At 40.0% G+C, this 21,644-nt stretch overlaps 1 protein-coding gene across 8 annotated transcripts in view; it reads right to left on the reverse strand.

Moving 5' to 3' along the window:
• The window catches only part of myt1la (myelin transcription factor 1-like, a), a 94,862-nt gene that overhangs the window by 56,124 nt on the left and 17,094 nt on the right, over window positions 1-21,644 (reverse strand). For 7 of the 8 annotated variants that reach the window (XM_085432552.1, XM_085432550.1, XM_085432553.1 and 4 more), the window contains exons 2-5: window positions 15,804-15,901; window positions 14,676-14,730; window positions 13,887-13,920; window positions 5,674-5,736 (exon numbers count right to left, since the gene is read on the reverse strand). In XM_085432552.1, coding sequence (XP_085288678.1) covers window positions 5,674-5,736; window positions 13,887-13,920; window positions 14,676-14,730 — 152 coding nt within the window. In that variant the 5' untranslated portion in view covers window positions 15,804-15,901. The remainder of the gene's footprint in view (window positions 1-5,673; window positions 5,737-13,886; window positions 13,921-14,675; window positions 14,731-15,803; window positions 15,902-21,644) is intronic. The other variant, XM_085432547.1, reaches the window with a different exon arrangement.

Genomic DNA, 21,644 nt, shown 5'->3' on the forward strand with positions numbered 1-21,644 from the left:
TAAAACGCTGAATCTGTCAAAATCAATTCATCAATAAATAACAGATGGATCCAACAAGATTCTGCTTGCCATAATTTTCTTCAAACTAAACCTGCTGGTTCCCGAGGCACCAAGGGAGAACTGGGCTCCAACCAGCATTGACACCAAGTGTTGGTGTGAAACAAGTACAAGAGTCACTTTTTTTTCCACTGAGGACACCTGTGAGGGATTTACTGTCTCTACATGAACACGCTGACTTACCAAAGTAACAAAGAGAGTCCGTTTATTTCAGTTTACCCTGCAGTCAGTCTATCTGAGCTTAAAGCATCAGCGTTAGCTTCAGTTTAATCGTACATATTAACACCTGTCAGCAAAATCAGAAATCATTATAACATGACTGCGGTTCATTTATTATTAAACATTGCTAAGGTGAGACTAACAGTTATATATTTTCCCCATTAAGAGGATAAATTATTGTTTATTAAAATCAGCTTTCCATTTGCTATTACTTATGTTAATAAACCGGCAGCTGTGTGATAATTATATCCAAGCATGTGTGGGATTAGTGCCCTCAGCTCTGGTGCCAGAGGTGACAGAGGAGATCTATAAGAGACTGGGTGGTGACAGTGATACAAGGAGTTGGTGGGGGGGAGGTGGTGTGGGCGACACAATGTTCACATCGTATACTAGCAGTTGCCATGGGAGACAGGCTGCATCCCTCCTGGTCCTCATACTGCAGCATCCGCACAGTGCTGTCGCCATGGTGACATCCTCCAGAGAGAAAGCGAGAGAGGTAAAGAGAGAGAGAAAGAGAGGTAGGGGAAGGAGGGAGAATCAGAAGCATGGAGAAAGGGAGAGAGACAGTGACTCTGAACCTGACTGTCTCCTCCCCAAACTCATTCAGCAGCACTGAAAGCACTAACTGCGTCTCTGCCTCAAGGAGTTATTGATCCCAGCAGAACAATAGGGAGAAATAGGGAGAAATTGTGAATGGATCCTCAAAGCAGGAGGTTGGGTTTGGGGAATAAGACGAGACAAAGGGATAAAGCTTACTGCCAACAAATCCCATATAAACACACAAAATCTTCCACATGGGAAACTCAAACTGCACATAAACAGCACACTAATGTAACACATTGTGGTATGTAGTATTCTCTAGAGTGATATACACTCCAGGGTTTCTCATGCACACTGTACTTGGACAGGTTGCTTAGGGTTTTTTTTTTTTTTGTCAGCCACCAAAGTAAAATTTGCAATTCATTTGTATTTTTATCTGTTATGACGACTGAAGGATTGGTGGACAATACCATTATTCTTATTTTGAAATTCAGTCCCTCACGAATCAGCAACCTGTCTTGCACAAGAACACCACTCACTTTTTCACATTCAATGTAATTCGGCTGTCTCAAGTCCCATTTTATGCCCACCATCTTGAACTGCAGCTGGAAACAGCAGCCCTTGTTCTTTTGAGATGCGCTGTGAGCTGGAGGTCCACTCAAACCAAAACCTGAAGCAGCTGGAGAGCTGCTGCCACTGCTTTGTAACTAAGCAAGGCTGCAAAGCAGAACAAGGACTGCCATCGCCTACTGCAGTCCAGCACTGTACTGGAGTCTGTCCATGAGATAAGAAAATTATATATAATATTATTGACTGATTTAAATAATAAAATGTTGGTTCTTTTCTTATTGCTACTGCCAAAAAAATCCAATCTAATTTTCTTGACAGAACATAGTAGACTGTATACAAAGATGGCCAAATCCTCTGGATCTGCAAAGTCAAGACAATATAGCAGTACCACAAGCTGCAGTTTTTCCAGTGGCTAATAGGGGGTGAGGTTTCTGGTTCCAAATAAAAGGCAGACCTTTGGTAAATGAAGCTTATGCTCACATGGTTTAAGGTTTGAGTAAAAAGAAAATGATGACAATGGGAATATTATCTCATTTTCTAACTAAAAAGACGGTTGTTTTGTACATTGCAATCCCATTTAGAGTCAAATTAACAATAAAGCATAAAACATGACTGCCACTTCTGCCCCGACTTCACTTTTCAGACCCAGAAACTACATGCAGCCTTTATTTGCAGCGCATGTCACACACTCAGGATCATCACAAAAAAGAGTGCAATGTTATTGAACAGTCTTTAATTACATAGAGAAAAAAACGGTGAAATAAAATAAATAAATAAATAAATAAATATTTTCCCTTTCACTGAACTACCTGAATCACTGTGCTGAACTACCAGCAAGCAACAGCAAAACAGAGTTAATCTAGTTTAAATGCATCGACATCGCAACTCCTTAAGCCTGAATAAACACTTTGAGTAACAGTAAAACCAGAGTAATGAAAAAGGATGTAAGGGCAATACTACAGCAAATCCCATCTTTGTCGTCTCACCAACATGAAACCGTTAATAAACAGGTGTGCATTTCCTATATTGACACTCTTTCCCCCCCGTTTGACTCTTTCTTCGCCCAACACTGAAATTCCCGAGCTTCCTCTGTGCCCTTCGCTGCGCCATCCGTCTGCCCTGCCAGCGATTCACCATCATGCCCTCCTCATTATCTCTTTGTTACCACGGGCTTTATCGAAATGCTGTCCTTAGCTGTGCACCCTCTGCATGCCGCCCTCCCCCACGCACACACAGACCAACCACCTACACTTAAAAAAGATATTTTATGCTTATTTTGGACATACTCCAATGAAATCCAAGTGCTTGGATTTCATAATAAATTTCTCTCTCTCTATATATATATAATATGTATATAATCTCTATATATACATTTATTATGAATACACACACACACACACATACATATATGTATATATGTATATCTATATCTATATATATATATTCTCATATTCAGATTTCAAATAGATCTTCTTTGAGGGAAAACCTCTGTGATCCATGTCTACTTCAGTGGAGATACAGCAGACTTGCTTTGATATATATTTCACCTGGTTTTTATAATTCATACGTGTTCTACCAGGATTTGTGCAGAAAAAGTTTGGTGGTTTCATGTTGTTTCACTTCTATGTTTGTGCATACATAACTTCCTCAGGTTTGTTTTTTGTCTTTTTTTGGCAAGAAAAAAAGTTTTTAATGCTTTTTTTAAATTTTAGAGCTCCTCTAATTATGTTGGTAATTCACTATTTCCAGAGGTGATAGAGATCTGAGGCACAAACCATCTGTCCTACAGCCCGAGTGATGTGACCTGAGGACTTCGCAGCGCCACACTCCACCAGATTGGGGTTTTTTTTCTATCTGCAGCCTCGTGACAGAGGGACGAATTTACTGAGATGAAGGCTGTGACCTGCCGATCGAGGAGGTCTGAAACCGTGACATGAGCCCATTTAATGTTGGTAGGATTCGTTTTCTCAGCTGCTGAGTGAGACGTTTGAAGCCTGTGAGCCACCGCCAAGAAAAGTCTGCAACTTTTTTGTTATTCTTTTTCACTTTTCTCTCCATTTTATCTGTTCAAATCCTGTATTGTCATATTTCACAATATACACAATTTGTATCCATTATTTTACTTAAGTACATGAATACAGAAAGAAAGAAGGGGCAACGGCATAGAAACAGAAAGATACAAAGAAGGCAACAACCATGTCTTACAACTTCAAACATCGCCAATAAAAATCCATCCCAAAGATCTGCTGAGGTTTTCAATACCATTATGATCTCTTGCCAACATGTTTTTTTTAATATAATATCATTTCTAACGTAGCTTCTATGTTTGAGGAGGAAGTGTCTTTCCTTAGTCATAGGGTCAACGATTCCAACTGATCGAGAAAGTGGCCAAGATTGACTGGAATGTATAAATATTCCTGCTTTGCATTTCGAGCATATGTCGCTGGACATCAAGTGTAAGCAAGCCCAATCTTGTCTGATCTCAGATGGGAGACCATTGGGAAATACCAGGAGCTATAAGGTTGGGGGCAGCTAGAGCAGGTCAGCTACTAATCAGAAAATTGGTGGTTCAATCCCTGGCAAGATACTAAACCCCAATTTTCCCCCCATGTGTGTGAATGAGGCATGTTGTATCCAAGTGCTCAAGTAGAGCAGAACAGCATCATGTAAAAACTAGTCTATTTACTATGAAGTTTAGAGGGAGAAAAAATAAAATGTAATACATAGTTACAATGTATCTACGTTCCTTTTGCCAAATAATCGTCGGATTATTAAACGCATCATTTTTAAATTGGTTGAATATTTTATAAAACACAGCTGCCTAATGCACCATCTCAGGAGAATCCAAAAAATTCCCTCACTGGGTTCTTGTCCATGATAAATTGGCCTTTGGTAATACAGTCTGTCAGTGGTAGATATGTCCAAAAATTCTCTGTCTTCGCCAAGCCATATTTCTGAAACATGTCAGTGAAAGACAGGATCACTCCATCCAAATGAAGGTCTGTTAATTTGAGCTATTGTTTCCAATGCAATCAATTTTACCCTGATCGTTACGGCAGGATTGTGCCATAGCGGCGCACAAGACTGCAATGCCACAGCCCACACATCTGTATGTGTACATTTACCCAAATAGCTCCAGAATGAGCCAGTACTGTCTATTAGTAACTGGGTCATGTGATAGACCATGCAGAAATCTTCAATTGTGATCTAGCTTAAGATTTCCAGTGACATTTTAAAAGAATCCTGAACAGGAATGCTAATGATGGCGGATGTGACACAACCTAAGAGTCAATCAACACTCAAAATAGAAAACATTCACGTGTAATGAACCTCTTTACTTTTGAACCTCAGATGATTAGAATATACTGATAATTTGTCCAACACAAAGAGAAAAATCCACAGTTTTGTTTAAGAAACTTACTCTCTGTCAATCTAAAAAATTACCTTGAGTTTTATGTGGACCAAAAACAACTTCTTGATGAGCTTTACTGGCAAAAGCAAGCAGTCAAAAAGTTGTCAAAATAATTACCATTAGATGTTCCCTTCTTGGTCTCTCAGCTGCTGCTAAATTGATCTTAGTTTCTTAGTAAACTAGTGCATTTACGATTTCACTTTAAGCTCCTGTTGATGGCTCACTAGTAAGCCTCTTCTCTCAGCTACATGACCTTGTAATACCATACAATTCGGTATGTCGTTTACAATTCACAGGCTGAGGTGTTTTATCTGTCTCAGCGGTCTTTGAAGTCGAGGCTCCGGGGCTCTGAAACGGAGGAAACCAGCTGGTGGCGTCATTAACATCTCCTAAACCCCTATTTAAAATGGACTGTTGAAAATTTATGCAAGTATTTCCCTGACTATATTCAATTTTCCACTTTATTTCAGGTCATATCCTTCTTTAAATTGTCTTTTAGCTTACAACTGTTCATGTCATCAGTTTAATTTTATTTGAATACTCAGTTTAAAGGACCTTGTAACAGATTATTTGCTGTCCAGTGCTTAAATAAAGATGATTAGTTCCACAAGTGTCGGCAGGACCGAGCCGATGACGTGTGCTGATTAGGACGATATCCCAACCTTTCATATATACAGGACATATTTTAGAGCTCCCTCAGACCTCAGCTGCACTGGCTTCATTTAAAGCAGCTTCATATCTCAGGCACAAGGAAAATAAAGACCAGCGCCAGCTCAAAGACACTGACATGACAATATATTACAACACCTAACATTATTCTAAGAGTATCTAAGAGCGTCATTTACACTGTAGAAAATATGTCGAGCATCTCATACCTGCGGTGTCTGGCGTACTTCCCGCTGACATGACCGCTGCCATCACAGCCGGGGGTGGGACAGCTGAGAAGGAAACACACATGGTCAGAAAGAAACAAGCAGCACATCATCTGTCCTTCAGCAAGTCTGGATTTTATTTTTCCTGTACCGCACGCAGACCATCTCAATCCAGCACGCAAAATATAATGATATCTGAGGTTCATCCAGGGCTGCACGTTCAGCCTATTTATATCTATCATTCATGCCCTGCTGCAGTTTTTTATAGCTTGTATAGCTTCTTAAGACTTTCGCTTACATGTGTTTTTCTGACTTTTTACATTCTCCAAGTATTTCTGTTCTCCTGTGGTGGAGGCAAAATTTAAATTCTTGTCTGCACCTTCAGACCCAAGATATGAAGGATCATAGCTAAGTTTTATCATTTGAGAATGGTTGCTCTACAACAAAGAAGTGAAAAAATAAAGGAAAGCAACAACCCGACCAGCGCTGGGAAAAAATGACATTAAATACAGAGAGAGAAAGATTTTAACCCTTTAAGACCTACCATAGAACCCAGAGCTCATCTTTAAATTTTTACATGCTGTAGTGCCATTTTTGGGAGTACTTCAAGTTGCTATATCAATACAACCATTATATCCCAAATTCATTCAAGTCCATAGTACCTACATGAATGGCAAAAAAGTGCAATAAACTAAAAAAAAAAAATCATTTTGGGTTTTTTTTTTACACATATTTCTATTTTAGAGAATTTTTAGAGAGATATCCCTCAAAACTGTAAATGCCAAAAAGTTTCACAGGAAATTTATTTTGAGTGTCTTCATAGTTTTATTTTTGAGATACACCAACTTTTATGTACTGCGGGAAAAACAAAACAAAACAAAAATATTATAATCCAAACTTGCAAAAAACACAGGCATAAACTCAAACATGAATTTTAAAAGCACCAGCATAACTTCGTAAATGCCCCATAGGAAAAAGAAATAAATTTTCCACAAAATTACGTCACTGCCGGTTATCATGCTTGCTCTGCAGTGGCCACCACCACAGCTGAGATTTTACACTTGAATTTCGAGGGATAGGAAACCAGAATTCAGTTGAATGAAATCTGCAATATACTGACATCTAGTGGTGAGATTTCCAACACTCCACCTTTAAAATTATTCAGCTTTGTGTTGCCACCAGAGATGGGCAGTAACGCGTTACTTGTGACGCGTTACTGTAATCTGATTACTTTTTTCAAGTAACGAGTAAAATAAGGGATTACTATTGCAAAAACGGTAATTAGATTACCGTTACTTTCCCGTAGGAACACTGCGTTACTGCGTTACTAAAACCTGATTTTTTGCGAGAATGTCTCACGACAGTGACGTAAGCGAGTGCGCCGTTAGTGACAACAGCTGTGTGCAGATCAACAATGGATCACATATCGAGTGCAGGAGAGAGTATGAGCGTGCAGCGTTTAAAGCGTGGAAGTACTGACCTTACTTTGAGTTTGATTCCATAAAAAGTGACAAAAACATTAGCGTCCATTGTGCGTGGGAAGAAAACTTCTTTTTACAGCGAAAAAAACCCTAAACTTCCAAGCAAGCTCCGAGTGCGCCATGACGTAATGGGAAATTCACAGAGAAAGTCGCGGATTCTTCAACTGACCGCGGCACACCTGCACCAGGGTAAACCTCCGCCTATGCCAGTCCTGCTTTACAGGTGAAAATAGAGCAACAGCACCGCTGAGTCTTTGACTTTATTGATTTTCTGCTGTGTTTTACTTGCATCTATTTGAAAGAGTGAGTGTAAACACAAAAAATATTTTATTTTATGTGCTGGAATGTGCAGAAAATAGCTTTAAATGTTAAACTAATTTATTGAAGTCAGAGAATGTTGCATATAATTAAATTTTTGCTTGATGCATAAAGTTAAAAGATTAAAACTAATAAAACAAGTTAAAAAAAGAGACTTTTCCATTTGATTACATTTTGTATGATGGATTATGCAGAAAAAGTAGAATTGGGCTGAAAGATCTATCGCTTTATCACCTATTCAGGTTGTAAATCGTGTTTTTAAAAAGTAACTAAGTAATTAATTACTTTTGAAAATAAGTAATCAGTAAAGTAATGGGATTACTTTTTGGGGGAAGTAATCAGTAATTAGTTACTGATTACTTTTTTCAAGTAACTTGACCAACACTGGTTGCCACCAGTTACTTTGTCCAAGTCAAGATGATCCTCTGGAAAAAAAAAAAAATGCTGCATAATCCTGTTTATACCATCATCTCTGAACTCCACAGGAGGTGGCTTCTTCTAAAATTATTTGAGATTGTACAGCAATATCCCATTTTTCACGTGTTGGGGCCTCTAGTTCTAAAAGGTAAATGCTGCAGGAGAGAGAGTAACTTTGAAAAAAGCAGCCCAACTGGGAAGAAATGTGAATTACCACAAAGTCAAAATTTATACAGATTTAAAGTGAATAACGTGGACATTAGCACAGAGAAAAGGTAAAAATGGAAAACTACTCACAACCGTGTGAAGCTGGTGTAAACTCAGCATTAGTAACATCCCACATTTGTCCACATTTAGCTTGTTGTGATCTGGACTGTCTTATCTGTGATTTTTTTTTTCACCATTGGACTCCATTGTAGTTCCTCTAAATTCAAGGCCACTGCTTTTCATTGGATTATTCTTACAGTCGGCAATCAGACAGACAACAGCGCTTCAACTCAGCCTCCTCATTCATTTCTAATCCACAGGGGCACCAATACAAAAGGCTTCAGCCAAAAACTGCAAGGATAACAGTTTTTTTTTTCCTTCAGCACATATGATGACCTTTTCCAGCAAAACTGTGCAGTGCTGGCCAATCAAATACAAGCAATTGTACATAAAAGCATAATTCACTTACTAGGCCCCGAAAAACTGACTGAAATACTGACGACAAACAAATGTTTAAATTTTATTATCACCTTACATCCTGCTCATCAAAGAGGTTAAATTTTTTATATAGCACCAAATCACAATAACGGTTGCCTCAAGGCGTTTTATACTGTAAGATAAGGACCGTACAATAATACAGAGAAAACCCCAACAACCAGAGGACAGTAACAGGAAGAAACTGGCAGAGCCAGGCTCAGGGAGGAGAAGCCACCTGCCGCAACCAGTTGTGGTTGAGGCCAGAGATAATAATAACTGATAATTAAATGCAGATTGGTGTATAAACATATAGTGACTGAAAAAGAAACAGTGCATCATGGGAATCCCCCACAGCCTAGGCCTATTGCAGCATACTTGAACTAAGGGAGAATTCAGGGTCACCTGATCTAGCCCTAACTGCTTTATCAAAAAGTAAAGTTTTAAGCCCAATCTTAAAAGTAGAGATAGTGTCTGTCTCCCAAGAGAGGTTACAACAAAAGATTTGGAAACTGAAATTTCACTAGCAGATCAAAAATCAGTTTATGCTCATTGCTTGCACGGATTAATAAATTTTAACTGGTTATCGCAAACAAGTGTAACTTCTACCCAATATCATAAAGACATATTTATGACCTAATAACAGTTGTACTGAGATGCTTCACAGAAAGATTCTGGAAAGATTTCAGCATGGCATATGAGAAAATTATCTCAAAGGAAATTCCACTAGAACCAAAGCTGTTTCTACAGAGCTGTTTCTACCGAGTTTCTACCTCAGTTGTTTAAGAACCCAAAAGATAAAAGATAATATTTTTGGAAAAGTAACTCATAGATCTAATCATGTGGAGTGGGCTTTTTGTTTTCTCAGTGTGGATTTTTTTGTCCTGAATAGATCGTTATTTGGTTTCGATATTTTTTCCATTGTAACAGCAGAAAATAAGGAAAACCATAATAGGTCTATTTTGAAATTTCATGCTTAGGGACCCACAGCACCTAATGGTCTGTTGTGATACAGAAAAACTTCACAGACTCAGACCTGTCTGCCGAAAAACGAGCTTATTTAGAAGGTCCCACCAGAAGGATCCATCCATCCTCTTAACAACTAACGCGGTTCACACCAACAAAATTTTGAATCACCAGTTAACTTAACACACGCGTCTTTGGAGCGTTGTAGAAAACCAGAGTAGCTGGTGAGAATCCACGGGCACAGAGAAACAGGCAAACTCCATGCAGCCAGCATGGTGGATTCAGACCCTGTTACTATGATGCAACAGTGCTAACCACTGGACCACTCCTCCCACTGAAAGAAAAGAAAGTGCCCTATCTAAATTAACAGTATCACTTTCAGTTTCATCTTCTTGTAACCACTGCCAGTGTGGCTGCTGTCTTTGTTTTATTGCTTCATGGATATCCCGTTCAGACCGCAGGCACGCGTGCACCTGCGATTTCAGTATGGACCTCATGTGCAGTGTGCAGAAAATTTTGCGAGACTTGGCTCCGTGCAATATTGTCCTCTTTGCCAAAATGAAATTCAAATTTAAGGGATCCAGCGGACATGACAGAAACGCGAGTGTTTGGGTCAGAGAGCAGCCTTTGACAGAGCGATGTAAAGTTGTTAGTCATGCTGGAAGCAAAGCAGCGCAGCAAGAGGAGATGATGTTTTTGTCCCAGGGATTTAGCTTGTTTGTCTTCTCATTACATGAAAAAACCCACACACAAGCATGCACTGTTTGCAGATTACTTTGCACGTGCATCTCTACTTGTTCCCTTTATGATTATCAGTCTTCCCTTGCAGCATCATAAAACCCTGTGAAGCACTGGCTGTTGGACAAAACCTTAAAAATCACATCTGTGATCCAATTTTGATTTCCTGGATTATGTTTTGCATCTTTCTTTTTTTTTTTTATCAGCATTTGTTCTGGTTCATTAAGACAGATGTGGAACATTTTCATCTGTCAGCCGCAGCTTTAACAGTTCTTATCTCTTTATGTATTTATTAATTAATTTTTTTATTTCTGCATCACAGCTGTAGATTTCTCCCGAGCTCTGAGTCACGCTTTCAAACCTCTTTGCAGTGAAGACACGCAGACCGTTCAGCCAAATCACGCTGCCTGCCTTCAGGGACTCCACACCCAGCACGACCTCTGACCCCGCACTGCAGAGCTCCACCCACCCTTCCACCCACCCAACATCACCTGATCTATATGCTTTGCAACCTCGGGCTAAAATGAGAGCTGCTCGAAAATAGAGGTGAGGCTCACGAGCGCAGGGAGGCAGAGGAGGTGGAGAACAGAGGGGAGGAGGTTAAAGAGGAGGAAGAAGAGTAGGACTGCAGGTAGGTAAATGAGAGGAATTGGAACAAGGAGTGGAAGTAAAAGAGAGGGAAAATGAGAAGTAGGAAGACAAAAAGAGAGTGACGGAGAGGTGAAGAAGAAGGAAAAAACAGCCAAATGGAGGAGGAATGGCAGGAGAAAGAGGAGAGGAGGAGAAGGAGATGGTTTGTTCAAGGTGAGGCAGCTCATCAACCAGTGTGGGAGCTGAGACTGATAGCACTGCATTATTGATCCCACCACAGCTTTGTGTGTGTGTGTGTGTGTGTGTGTGTGTGTGTGTGTGTGTGTGTGTGTGTGTGTGTGGTTAGAGCCAAACATACACGGTAAAACTTTTTTTTTTACAATGCATCAGTGCGACCTTAACCTTAACGAGCCCGAGTTTGAAATTACAAAATGTTGTTTCTCTTGTGCGGTGAGATATTTCCACTTGTTTCCACAGCAGCTGAATATACCTTTGACTTCAGCATTATTCTCCCGGTCACAGTGTAATAATCAGTCTTACTGATGTCAGCACAGTGACATACAGTACTATTGAAATGAGTTTCAAGTCGCTCTCATCTGAAGAGCATTTTTAGATTCATTGTGAGATTGAATGGCTTGCTGTGTGCTAACCCTCCCTGAGTTAAAGTTTAGACACAGTCATGTGACGCAATACAATGGCTTTCTTTAAATCTGCACCCTCTGATCTTCTGTTTCTCTGATTATTGTTTGCAATTATTCAAATCCACTGATTGAAGTTGATTGAAAACGACTGATTACCAACAGCAGGGCTGCATTAATAAAGAAAGAAGTATCCCATTCCCACTCCTATCATCTATCAGTATGTCTCAGATAGGTGGACACACAAACAGAAAAATGTTCACCCAATCTGTTTTTTTTCCACCAAACATCCAGTCATGCATTATAATATCAAATAAAGGGGACCCATTATACTAGCTCCATACTTTTCTTGGAGTATGCATGATTAATATTTAAAAACTATTCTTCTTTATCTTGTAGTTGTACTTTACGTATCCTGTCCGTTCAGTCAGCTCATCTCCTCAATCCAATTCATTCTTCTTCTGTTTGGCCAGCTCTTCTCAAGGGAGCTGCTCGTCCACAGAGCTCCCGGCACACAGTATTTGAGCTGATGTTAAAGGCAGAGGAGGTTCAGAGCTCTGCAGTTGTTCAGTCACCAGAGCATTCTGTGCAGGTTGGCACTCCCCAATCCTGCCACTTTGCAGCTGAGTTGCCACAGCACTTCCACTTGCTAATAACATCAAAATCAGTTGATCATGAAACCTCGAGGTGGCGTCCTGTTAAAGCACCACGCTCGACTACAACGACACATTCTTTCACCAGTTGTTTAAGGCAGACTGTGGCTGGGTTCTTGATTTTATACCTGTGTGGCAATGCAGCTGAAAACACCGGAATAAGAGGTGTGACATTGCCTATTTAAACTTCAGTTAAGCTTCATCATTCTGAGATTAGAATAGGAGCGTGATCTGAGTTAATGCAGAAAAAGCTAACAAAGCGAATAAATTTGCATAAGAAACTGATCTGACACATCAGGTCAGGGTCATGTGACTTGATGCACCCTTTGTCCTCTTCCCCAAAGGAAATCCAAATCACATCGTGGGAGCACATGTTCTTGGCTCAGAAATGGACTGCAAAAGGAGTCAACCTTGAAGGGGATAACAGCTAGATTACAATCAGGTATGATTTTTGCTTTCTTCCTTTTGTTTTCTGCAGCCAGAAACATATCAGGCACACCGGGATTTAGACGAGAGTTTGTCCCCACAGTGTGCTCATCAAATGTTGACATTTCCTGGGTACAAGCTGAAATTGCAGCCCAATGGTTACACCAGAAGAGAGTTCAAGGGGGCCACCAAAACACCATCCGCAGGGAACTGTAAATGTCCACCATTAGCTGTACTCATTAGTCATCCCAGAAATTACTGCAGCTAAAGTTAAAATTCATCGCTGTGGTGCAGCATTAGCTGCAGCTCTGATTCCCACTGAGCTGACAGATGTGATGTATTTATTTAGCAATTTAAATTAAGTCATGGTAGAATTTTCATTTCACTCCCCCCCCCCCCAATCTGCCGCATCACACCGCAATGACAAATTTATTTGTACATGTTTATCCCCGAAGATTAGTCAGATTAGTCAACGACTGTGATGAAAAAATAAAACTGACGAACACATTTAAGCGATTGGTCATGATGTTCTTATAATATTTTGCAGTATTTACTCTGTGAATCATTTCCACGATTTACTGCTGACTTTGTCCTGTCCGTGTCTGGCCCTCACCAGCACCCATCAGATTTAAATTCAGGGTGAATCACGCCGAGTTTTCTGCTCCTTCGCTCCGGGCTCACGCGGCACAGGCAGGACATGTTGTTTACAGTAAAGCGCTGACCTGGATCAAACTGGGTTCGACCATAATCTGCTGCACACACCAATATTTGTCAGTTTTACTAAATGAGATTAAGTGAAGCAGAAACCTGCCCTTCTCGCACACACACACATTTACACACACGCACACACACACACAGGTAGCAGTGGTATTCAGCAGTCACTGTCAGGAGCTGCTGCTGATTCTCTCTAGTCAGTCATCAAAATTTAATGAATTACTGGCTGCATTTAATTTAAATTAGCTGTTCGTGTAATACACAGCGTTGGACAAATTAACACGCGACCGACGGTATTTATTTATCGCCTTCGAGCTCAGCTCAGGCTCAAAAATCTGATGTACTGCATCAGGCCGATTCCTGTATTTCACAGGCTGGACCCCAGCAGCAGACGTGGTGGGCCTGAGAATAAGAACTGCAAGATGATGGATAGAAATGACATATAACTGATTATACAGGAAAAGTCTCTCAGTAATATTTTCTTTGATGAATGCTAGCTGCTGCCTCAATACAAAGCCAAAATGCAATAAAAAAAGAAGAAAAAAAAGAGCAGTACAGTGATGGATGCACGAGATCAGCAGAGGTTTACCTACCTGAATAACTCCTGTGTTACTGCTTCCACGGCGGCTGCAGACAGGGACACAACAACAAAGATTAATGTTAATGCTTTCAACAGTCACGAGCTAACAATAATAAACACATCCACTGTAATTGTGCTTCAGATGATCCCACTGTAGTTAGCATGAAGTGGAGGCAGAAATACAACCTGTAAAATATGTTAAAATTTCCCCATTTACTAACTGGACATCACTAGAAAGGTATCTTCTAATTTTACTGTTGTAGACAAACTTACTTTCCTTTTTATAATACAACAGGTCACCGAGGATTATAAGAGAAATAATAGCCCACGCTAAAAATGATATATAAACCTAATCCTGCGTGCAGGTTAACAGGTTGGGTCCTGCTTTCAGGCATCATTGTGCTTTTCTACCTTAACTGAGCCCTTAGAGATCTTTCTAAGGTACAAGCCACATTGACCCGCTTACACACACACACACATTCATTCATACATCTCTTTATTATATGTCCTTTATCATGCACACAATCACACTGCAATGGATGCATCACAGGCAATTTGGAGTTCAATATCTTGCACAGGGACACTTTGACATGGAGACTTTTCACAAGGAAAAGATGTTGAAAGATTTGTTACATTCAAATTTGTGTGAATAAAAGTTTTGGGACAGGAGCAGCTAACATATTAGATGTCTAAATTGGCTTTTTCCTAATACACAGTGATTCATTCAGCGGTCTTGAGCCACTCTGGCAAAAAAAAAAAAAAACATTTGTAAAACCTGACAGGCAGATGGACAGACACATACCTCTGACTCCTTTGGATCGCGTTCGATGGCGTTTTTCAACTGCATTCACCTCCATCTGCAGAGGGAAAACGAGTTAGCTTCCTGAAACTGCAGTGGCAGAAGTAGTTGTGTTCATATTTCCGTGAGGCACTGTGCCACCTCTGCTTTAAGCTGTCCTTGGAGACATGAGGACTTTAATTCCCATTTGCATCATTCACATCAGCATCAAAGTCATTAATTACAAGCGGGAAAGCCAAGTTTCCAAAAGCTCCGACAGATACTGTTTAGACTAAATAGTGCAAACAAAAAGCTAATGTGGATATGTCAAAGTAACATTTAATTTATATAGACAGTTCTGCAGTAAAACAGCTGAATGCGTGATTTATAGTTCTGCATTAAACCCACCATAAAGGCTACGGGCTCACTCTATACCCCAGCCTAAACTGTAGCCTGGCCTGCACCCCAAGAATCCTAATAGGTCTGTCTGTGCAAACACATTAAGGTATATTAACTACCACAAAGACCAAACCTCCTGAAAGAAAATGTAATAGTGCAGCGGAGTGAGCATCTGCTGAACATTTAGACTCAATCAGCCCTGATTTCTTCTCCCCTTCCTGTGTTTCAGCTGTTGTTCAGCTTAGTTTTTCTTGTGATTGCAGAAGAACCCAAACACACCAGTGCACAAGTTTGCAAATAATGATATCACCAACTACAGCAAGTATTTAATGCATTACTCTATCTTAAGATTTCGGTTTAGGTTCTTTGTTCTCATGTGGCTGATATAAAACCACTTAAACCACCACTTGGAAACCACTCTGAACAACTCTTTATATGGACTACTGAAGCCATTACAACCATACACACCCTGTAGACACACTAATCAGTCAGTCTTTAACCTGCTAGCTCTGGAGCTCCCTGTTTCCTGCTGAATACTAGGTGAGAGAAAGCCCATCCGATCTGACTCTCTTGAAATTATCCGGATTTTGTGCACAAAAAGAGTTTAATTGCAGAGATTATCATCAGATTGCTGCTGGAATTAAAATTTTTGAGGTTTTAGTCCCAGGATCAGAACAAATCAACTATAAAAAAGCAATTACCGCCATACTTTGAGCCAAAAAGAATAGAAACACCAGTCAGTTGTGACGATACCTGGCTGTAGCTCAGTGTGGCACCTCTGTATCTGCTGTTGGTCCTGTAGCTTTAGACTTCAAATTCAAATCTCAGACACCATCTTCCAGAGTCATGATCTGCAAAAAAACAAAAAACACTTTCTCAGTTCTGCTGCCAGACATTTGTTGTCTGCAGCTGTTTGCTCTGAAGTAGTTTCCTTTAGCGAGACACTATGTGTGGAAAAGTGGCGAACTTCATTGTCTCTGTGAAATGTATAATTATGAAGCCTAATGACATTTCACGACTCGAGAGACTGGTACCAAATACCGTCTAAACATTTCACTGATATTTTCAAATGTGAGATTTAATTCATCCAGTCAATTAGGTGTTTCTCGAGAGAGGTCCTTGAAAGTCACTGCTAAACACATTTCAGAAACCCGTAGCATGACCTGCAAATTATGGATAATAAGGCCATCTACACAGAAATCTTACCCCTGGAAGGATAACGTGCTTCAAAGACATACCTGTCTGAATTATCAGCATAAAAGAAGAGCATCTCCCTGCACGTTTGATGAAAAAAGGTGCAAGTCTATGTAAAGGCATAAAAAACTATGACTCCTAAGGAGCATCTGAGCACAAGCAGCATTTTAGTCAGCAAGTAACAAAAACCCAAAACTCCCCCACGCCTCGACTAGGGCTGGGCCATATTATACCGTTCACGGTAATACCGGTATAATGTTAGGCAACGATAGGAAAATGAAATATCGCGATAGAATGGGAGTAAAACGCGCATGCACGGTGCCTTTGTTTTCATACGCACATGGCCGATTGTTGAGTGAAACAGATGAACCAGAATTGGTTTGTAAAAATGGTGCAACTTCCGTGATGTGGAACTGGTTTGGTGTTTGTCCGTCAGATACACAACAAAGCACATTTTTTTGCAGAACATGCAAGCGGCCGTTGTTATTGTCGTATTTGTCGGACTAAGATGCTCTTAAATCTGGGAGTAATCTGGGTCCTAAACTCCGTATGCTTCAGGTCAAACAACACTGCAGCATCACTTAGAGTTAAAAACTGTCTAAATTCTTTCATCTTTAATAAAACGATCAGCATTGCTGCTTTACCAGGTGTAACTATAAAGTTTAACTTCCAGGCATCCATGAAAACAAAAGTTATTACATTTAACGGAGTTAGAAGTTAGCAGGAAGCTAGCGGAAGTTAGCTCGCTAGTTTCGCTAGTTACCTAAGCATGATATAGCATGTTCTGACTGAGAGATTTCTGAAAAATATCAAACGTACAGCTCCGCTATCACTTCCAACATAAATGAAGACAGGAAACTAAACAGCAGTGATGTTTGTAGGGTTACTGAAGTTGGGCTAGCTGGTATATAATGATGTGCTACGTGATCGCTAGCGACACAGCTATGTTAGCATAACATAAACAGTGAAGCTGGAGGACGAACACTAACACTTTTCCACTTATAAAAGTTAACGTGAAGGTTCCTCATGGTTAGAGAAAAATGCAATCGCATGGCAGGATGCTGTAAACGGACCAAACTTCAGTCAGGAGAACAACTGAGATAATCCATCCACAATGCGAGGTTAGTCATTAATATATTGCAACAACATGGGAATAGAGCAGCTGCCAGAGAATTCAACATTAATGAATCAATGGTACAGAAGTGGAGGAAGCAAGAAGAATGAGTTTAATAAAGTTTGATTTATCTGACTGCTTTGTTTCGCTTAATGTGCCTTATAATCCCGTGCACCTTATGGTCCGAAAAATGCATACTGCACACTGCAGTTTAATGTTGCAAAGCACCTCTTTTTAACTTCAGTGGATATTATACATGGTTATGCTCAGGATATGTCAGCCCATTTCTACTGGAAATGCCTTTTGGTTAAACTTTCAGCAAGGAATTTGCATTTGCACTGTTAAATTTTTATAAAGCTTTAATGTACATAAAAACCAGCGTCTTGTTTATGTGAAAATAAATGAAAGGTTGTCTTTTTGCACTAGTAATGTTGTGGAGTTGTATTTTGTCTCGCATCAATTATATCGTCGGTTATATCGTTATCGCAAATTTTCAAATATATATCGTGATAAATATTTTTGGCCATATCGCCCTGCTCTAGCCTCGACATCTGTCACCTTTAAAAGAGGGTCAGAGCCTCCCCGTTTTTAACGCAGAAGAAAAGCACTTTGAAACTGCGCACGAAAGGTCTTCTCCTAATGACTTTGCACACGTCGGCGTCGGTGTCTGCAGGCAGACATTTGTGTTCCTGAAACAGTCGTGGTATTTATGTGTTTTCGAGGCTTGAATTCCTTCCCATCAACACATTTCTCATCAGGCCGCGTCGACATCTGTTGAGTTTTGCACATGTAGACGAAGCTGAGATTTTGCAGGGCTCAAAACTCGACGTTTCGGAGGCAAGAGGCAAGAATAATTAGATCGATCACACCAGAGATCACGTTTCAAGTCCTACACTGAACCACAGATTTATTTTTTTATTTTTACACTTTCACAGTAAATATATTCTGTTAGGGTTTGAAAGTAAAACCAAATTTGGTCACTGTTTTGATTTGTTATTTCTTCTCATGTTTCTGATGTTTATATACTTTGTCTCCCTCGGTTTTGAACATGTGGTACTTTTGCTTGCCTCCCTTGTTTCCACTTCCTGTTTCACACCGAAAAAAATATTCTTGAAGCAAAAACATTTTTAATAAAATGTAACTGAAATTATATATATATATATATATATATATATATATATATATATATATATATATAGATATATACATACATTAGGGGTGCAACGATATTCGTATCGATATTGAACCGTTCGATACAGTGCTTTCGGTTCGGTACGCATATGTATCGAACAATACATTTGTAATTTATTTTATCAACTTTCCTTCTGACGATGCTGTCTGTGTTGAGCGCTCAGTGAATCTGCGTTCGACTACTCCGCCTAGGCTGCACTGTCAAGCGCAGATCCACTGAGTGCTCAACACAGACAGCATAGTCAGAAGGAAGAGCGCAGGGCAAGCTAGCAAGACAGAAGTTAAGCTCTCCAGATCTGGCGTTTGGAATTATTTTGGTTTTCATGTGACGTATGACCCTGAAGGTAAGCGAGTCATGGACTAAAGTAAAACAGTATGTTGGATGTGCCGTGCAATGCTCAATTACATGGGTGGGAGCTAGTGTGTTAGCGCAGTTAGCTCGTTAACGTGTTGGCCGTCTAGCCCCATGCACGGGGCGATCGGCGGTAGCTCGTTAACGGAGATTTGCCGTGTTATGGCGTTAAGGTCATTTCAACGAGATTAACCTGAAATCACTAGTGGGAACACAACGAATATGACTGCACATTTACGCCGACATCATCCTAGTGCAAAGACAAAAACAACAAGCATGCTACTAACTTTAGCCGAGTCATTTAGACAGCTGTTAGCACATGATTCTCCTTATGCTGCTGAGAATATAGCCCAGAAGAAGCGGATAGTATAGCTTTTATTTTGGAAAGAGACATTTCTCTGTAATAAACTCTCTTTTCCAAAGATGAGTGATTCCTCAATCAGATACAGGGCTTGCAATATCGCTAGCCCGACGTCCTGGGGCTAGCGATTTTTTTCAGTCGGGCTACCAAAATCTATCTCTTCCCTGCCCGTCGGGCTATTGTAGGAAGAAAAATATATGTCAATGCTTTTGCATTCTTTCAGAAATGTAGCTGGGTAATTATGTCATTGGCATCGGTGAGCCACTGTCAATATGTGACATATTGAAGTCGCGTTTGAATTTGCGCTTGTTTTTTTGCTTTCACTTTGCAATCGCGCGAACTGTGTATAGAGAGCGACAGCACTGATCTGTGAGTGATGAAAATTTGTGCACCAATTCCTCTGACATCGTCTTATTAATCGTTAGCTTACTATGCAAACATGACAAGTGAAATCTCCCGCAGCAAGCTTAAACATGTGAGAGGTTGAGGATATATATTTCAGTTCTGCTGAGCCAAATAAGACAGGTCAGGGTGAAGAAGTGACAGCCAAAGAAAAGCTTACCACAAAACGGAGAAGTTATGACAAATCAGACTATAAGGCAAAAAGAAAGTGCAGCTTTATGGTTTCATGGACAAAAGAATTTCTGTGGCTGCAATATGACGAGCTAAATAACCAGGGCTGCACATAAGTGGTCCGCAGGTGCGCATTCGCTGTCAAAATAAAAAACGCGCACAAGGGTTAGGGTTAAATTTAAAAACTGTACTTTTGAGTTAAAATATATATTTATAATTTTAATAAATGACAAATTAAAAAGGCATGAACATTTTTTTTGTATCGAAAAAATATCGAACCGTGACACCAAAGTATCGAACCGAACCGAACCGTGAATTTTGTGTATTGTTGCACCCCTAATATACATATATATAGATATATAGTCTTATATATATATATATATATATATATATATAGATATATAGTCTTATATAGTCTTATTGAAATAATGGGAATAATGGGATAATGGGATTCCCATGATGCATTTAGTATTTCTTCTTCAGTCACCATGTGTTAATAGACCTCTCTGCACTGAATCATACTTGTTATTAATCTCTAACATCTCTTTACCAGGTTTCTTCCTGTTAAAAGGGAGTTTTTCCTCCTCACTGTCGCCAAAGTGCTTGCTCATAGGGGGTCATATGATTGTTGGGTTTTTCTCTGTATGTATTATTGTAGGGTCTACCTTAGATTATAAAGCACCTTGAGGTGACTGTTGTTGTGATTTGGTGCTGAATAAGTAAAATTGAATTGAAATGATTAATTATTATGAAAAATATGCTTGTTATTACCAATCGAGTAGATTTCATCTGGCCAGAATCCATTAAATTGAACCCTTAAGCCTTTATGTAACAAAACTACTACCTCTCCTCATTAGTTTCATCTTCATGTGCATCATAGCAGGTCAAGGATTGCACTGGAATATTGTTAAATATAGTTAAATATCAGAATAGATTCATTTTAGGTCAGGTTCTTTGCCATAAACCTTTTAATGATCTTATTTTGTTGTGAGGAACACCACAGAGAAGACCCATGGATGTAGTGAAGGAGGACATACAGGGGTTGGTGTGACAGGGTGAGATGAAGGCTGATGGTCTGCTCTGGAGATCCTCAAAGGGAGAAGCCGAAGGAAGAAATCTCTTATATGATGTACTGCATTTTTAAATAGGTAGTAGAAAGCTGAGTGCATGCCATCAACACTAACTTGTCCACTGTGGGAATTGTTGAGGGCCACTTAGATGCCAGAGAAAGTATAGTGTGACTACAGCACACAGTATGATAAATGAAACTGGGAGTGATTTAGGGCCATGTTTAAGATTCTCATAATGTGCTTCTTCTGTGAAATATGATGCAATGTTAAAAAACCATTAATGCAGCGCTGAGATCAGTAAAATCCCAACCGAACCAACGCACTGCATCTTTTTGACATTTTAAGCAACGCAAAAACCACATCTTGCGATGAAATGAGCCCCCCAAAAATCTCCACAGCATCTTGCTGCGAGCATTTCAATGCAAAGAGCAACATAAGACGGAGCGAAACAAGAGTGAAACAAGAGTTTGATCATGAAGACGTGAACACAGCAGCTCCGAGTGCGTCTCTCCTCGGCTGCAGTGCAGCTCAGGGGGGTTTGCAGTCTTAATATAAATGTAAATTCTGGACAGCCTCGCCTGAACTCTCAACCAGCTCCCATTATGTTTCCACAGCATACCGAGGCTGGGTGCATCTAAGGCCGCCACTTCACTGAGGGCGCTCCAACGCGCCCTACATCAAACACAGTCTTCCCTCCCTCTGCTGTGAAGAGCTGAGCCGAAAAAAAATTCCTCCACCT

Source organism: Copadichromis virginalis, linkage group LG15, assembly GCF_057382275.1.
Source record: "Copadichromis virginalis isolate Kocher_CV1m ecotype Utaka linkage group LG15, C_Virginalis_male_GT1.1, whole genome shotgun sequence".
Taxonomy (NCBI): Eukaryota; Metazoa; Chordata; class Actinopteri; order Cichliformes; family Cichlidae; genus Copadichromis; species Copadichromis virginalis.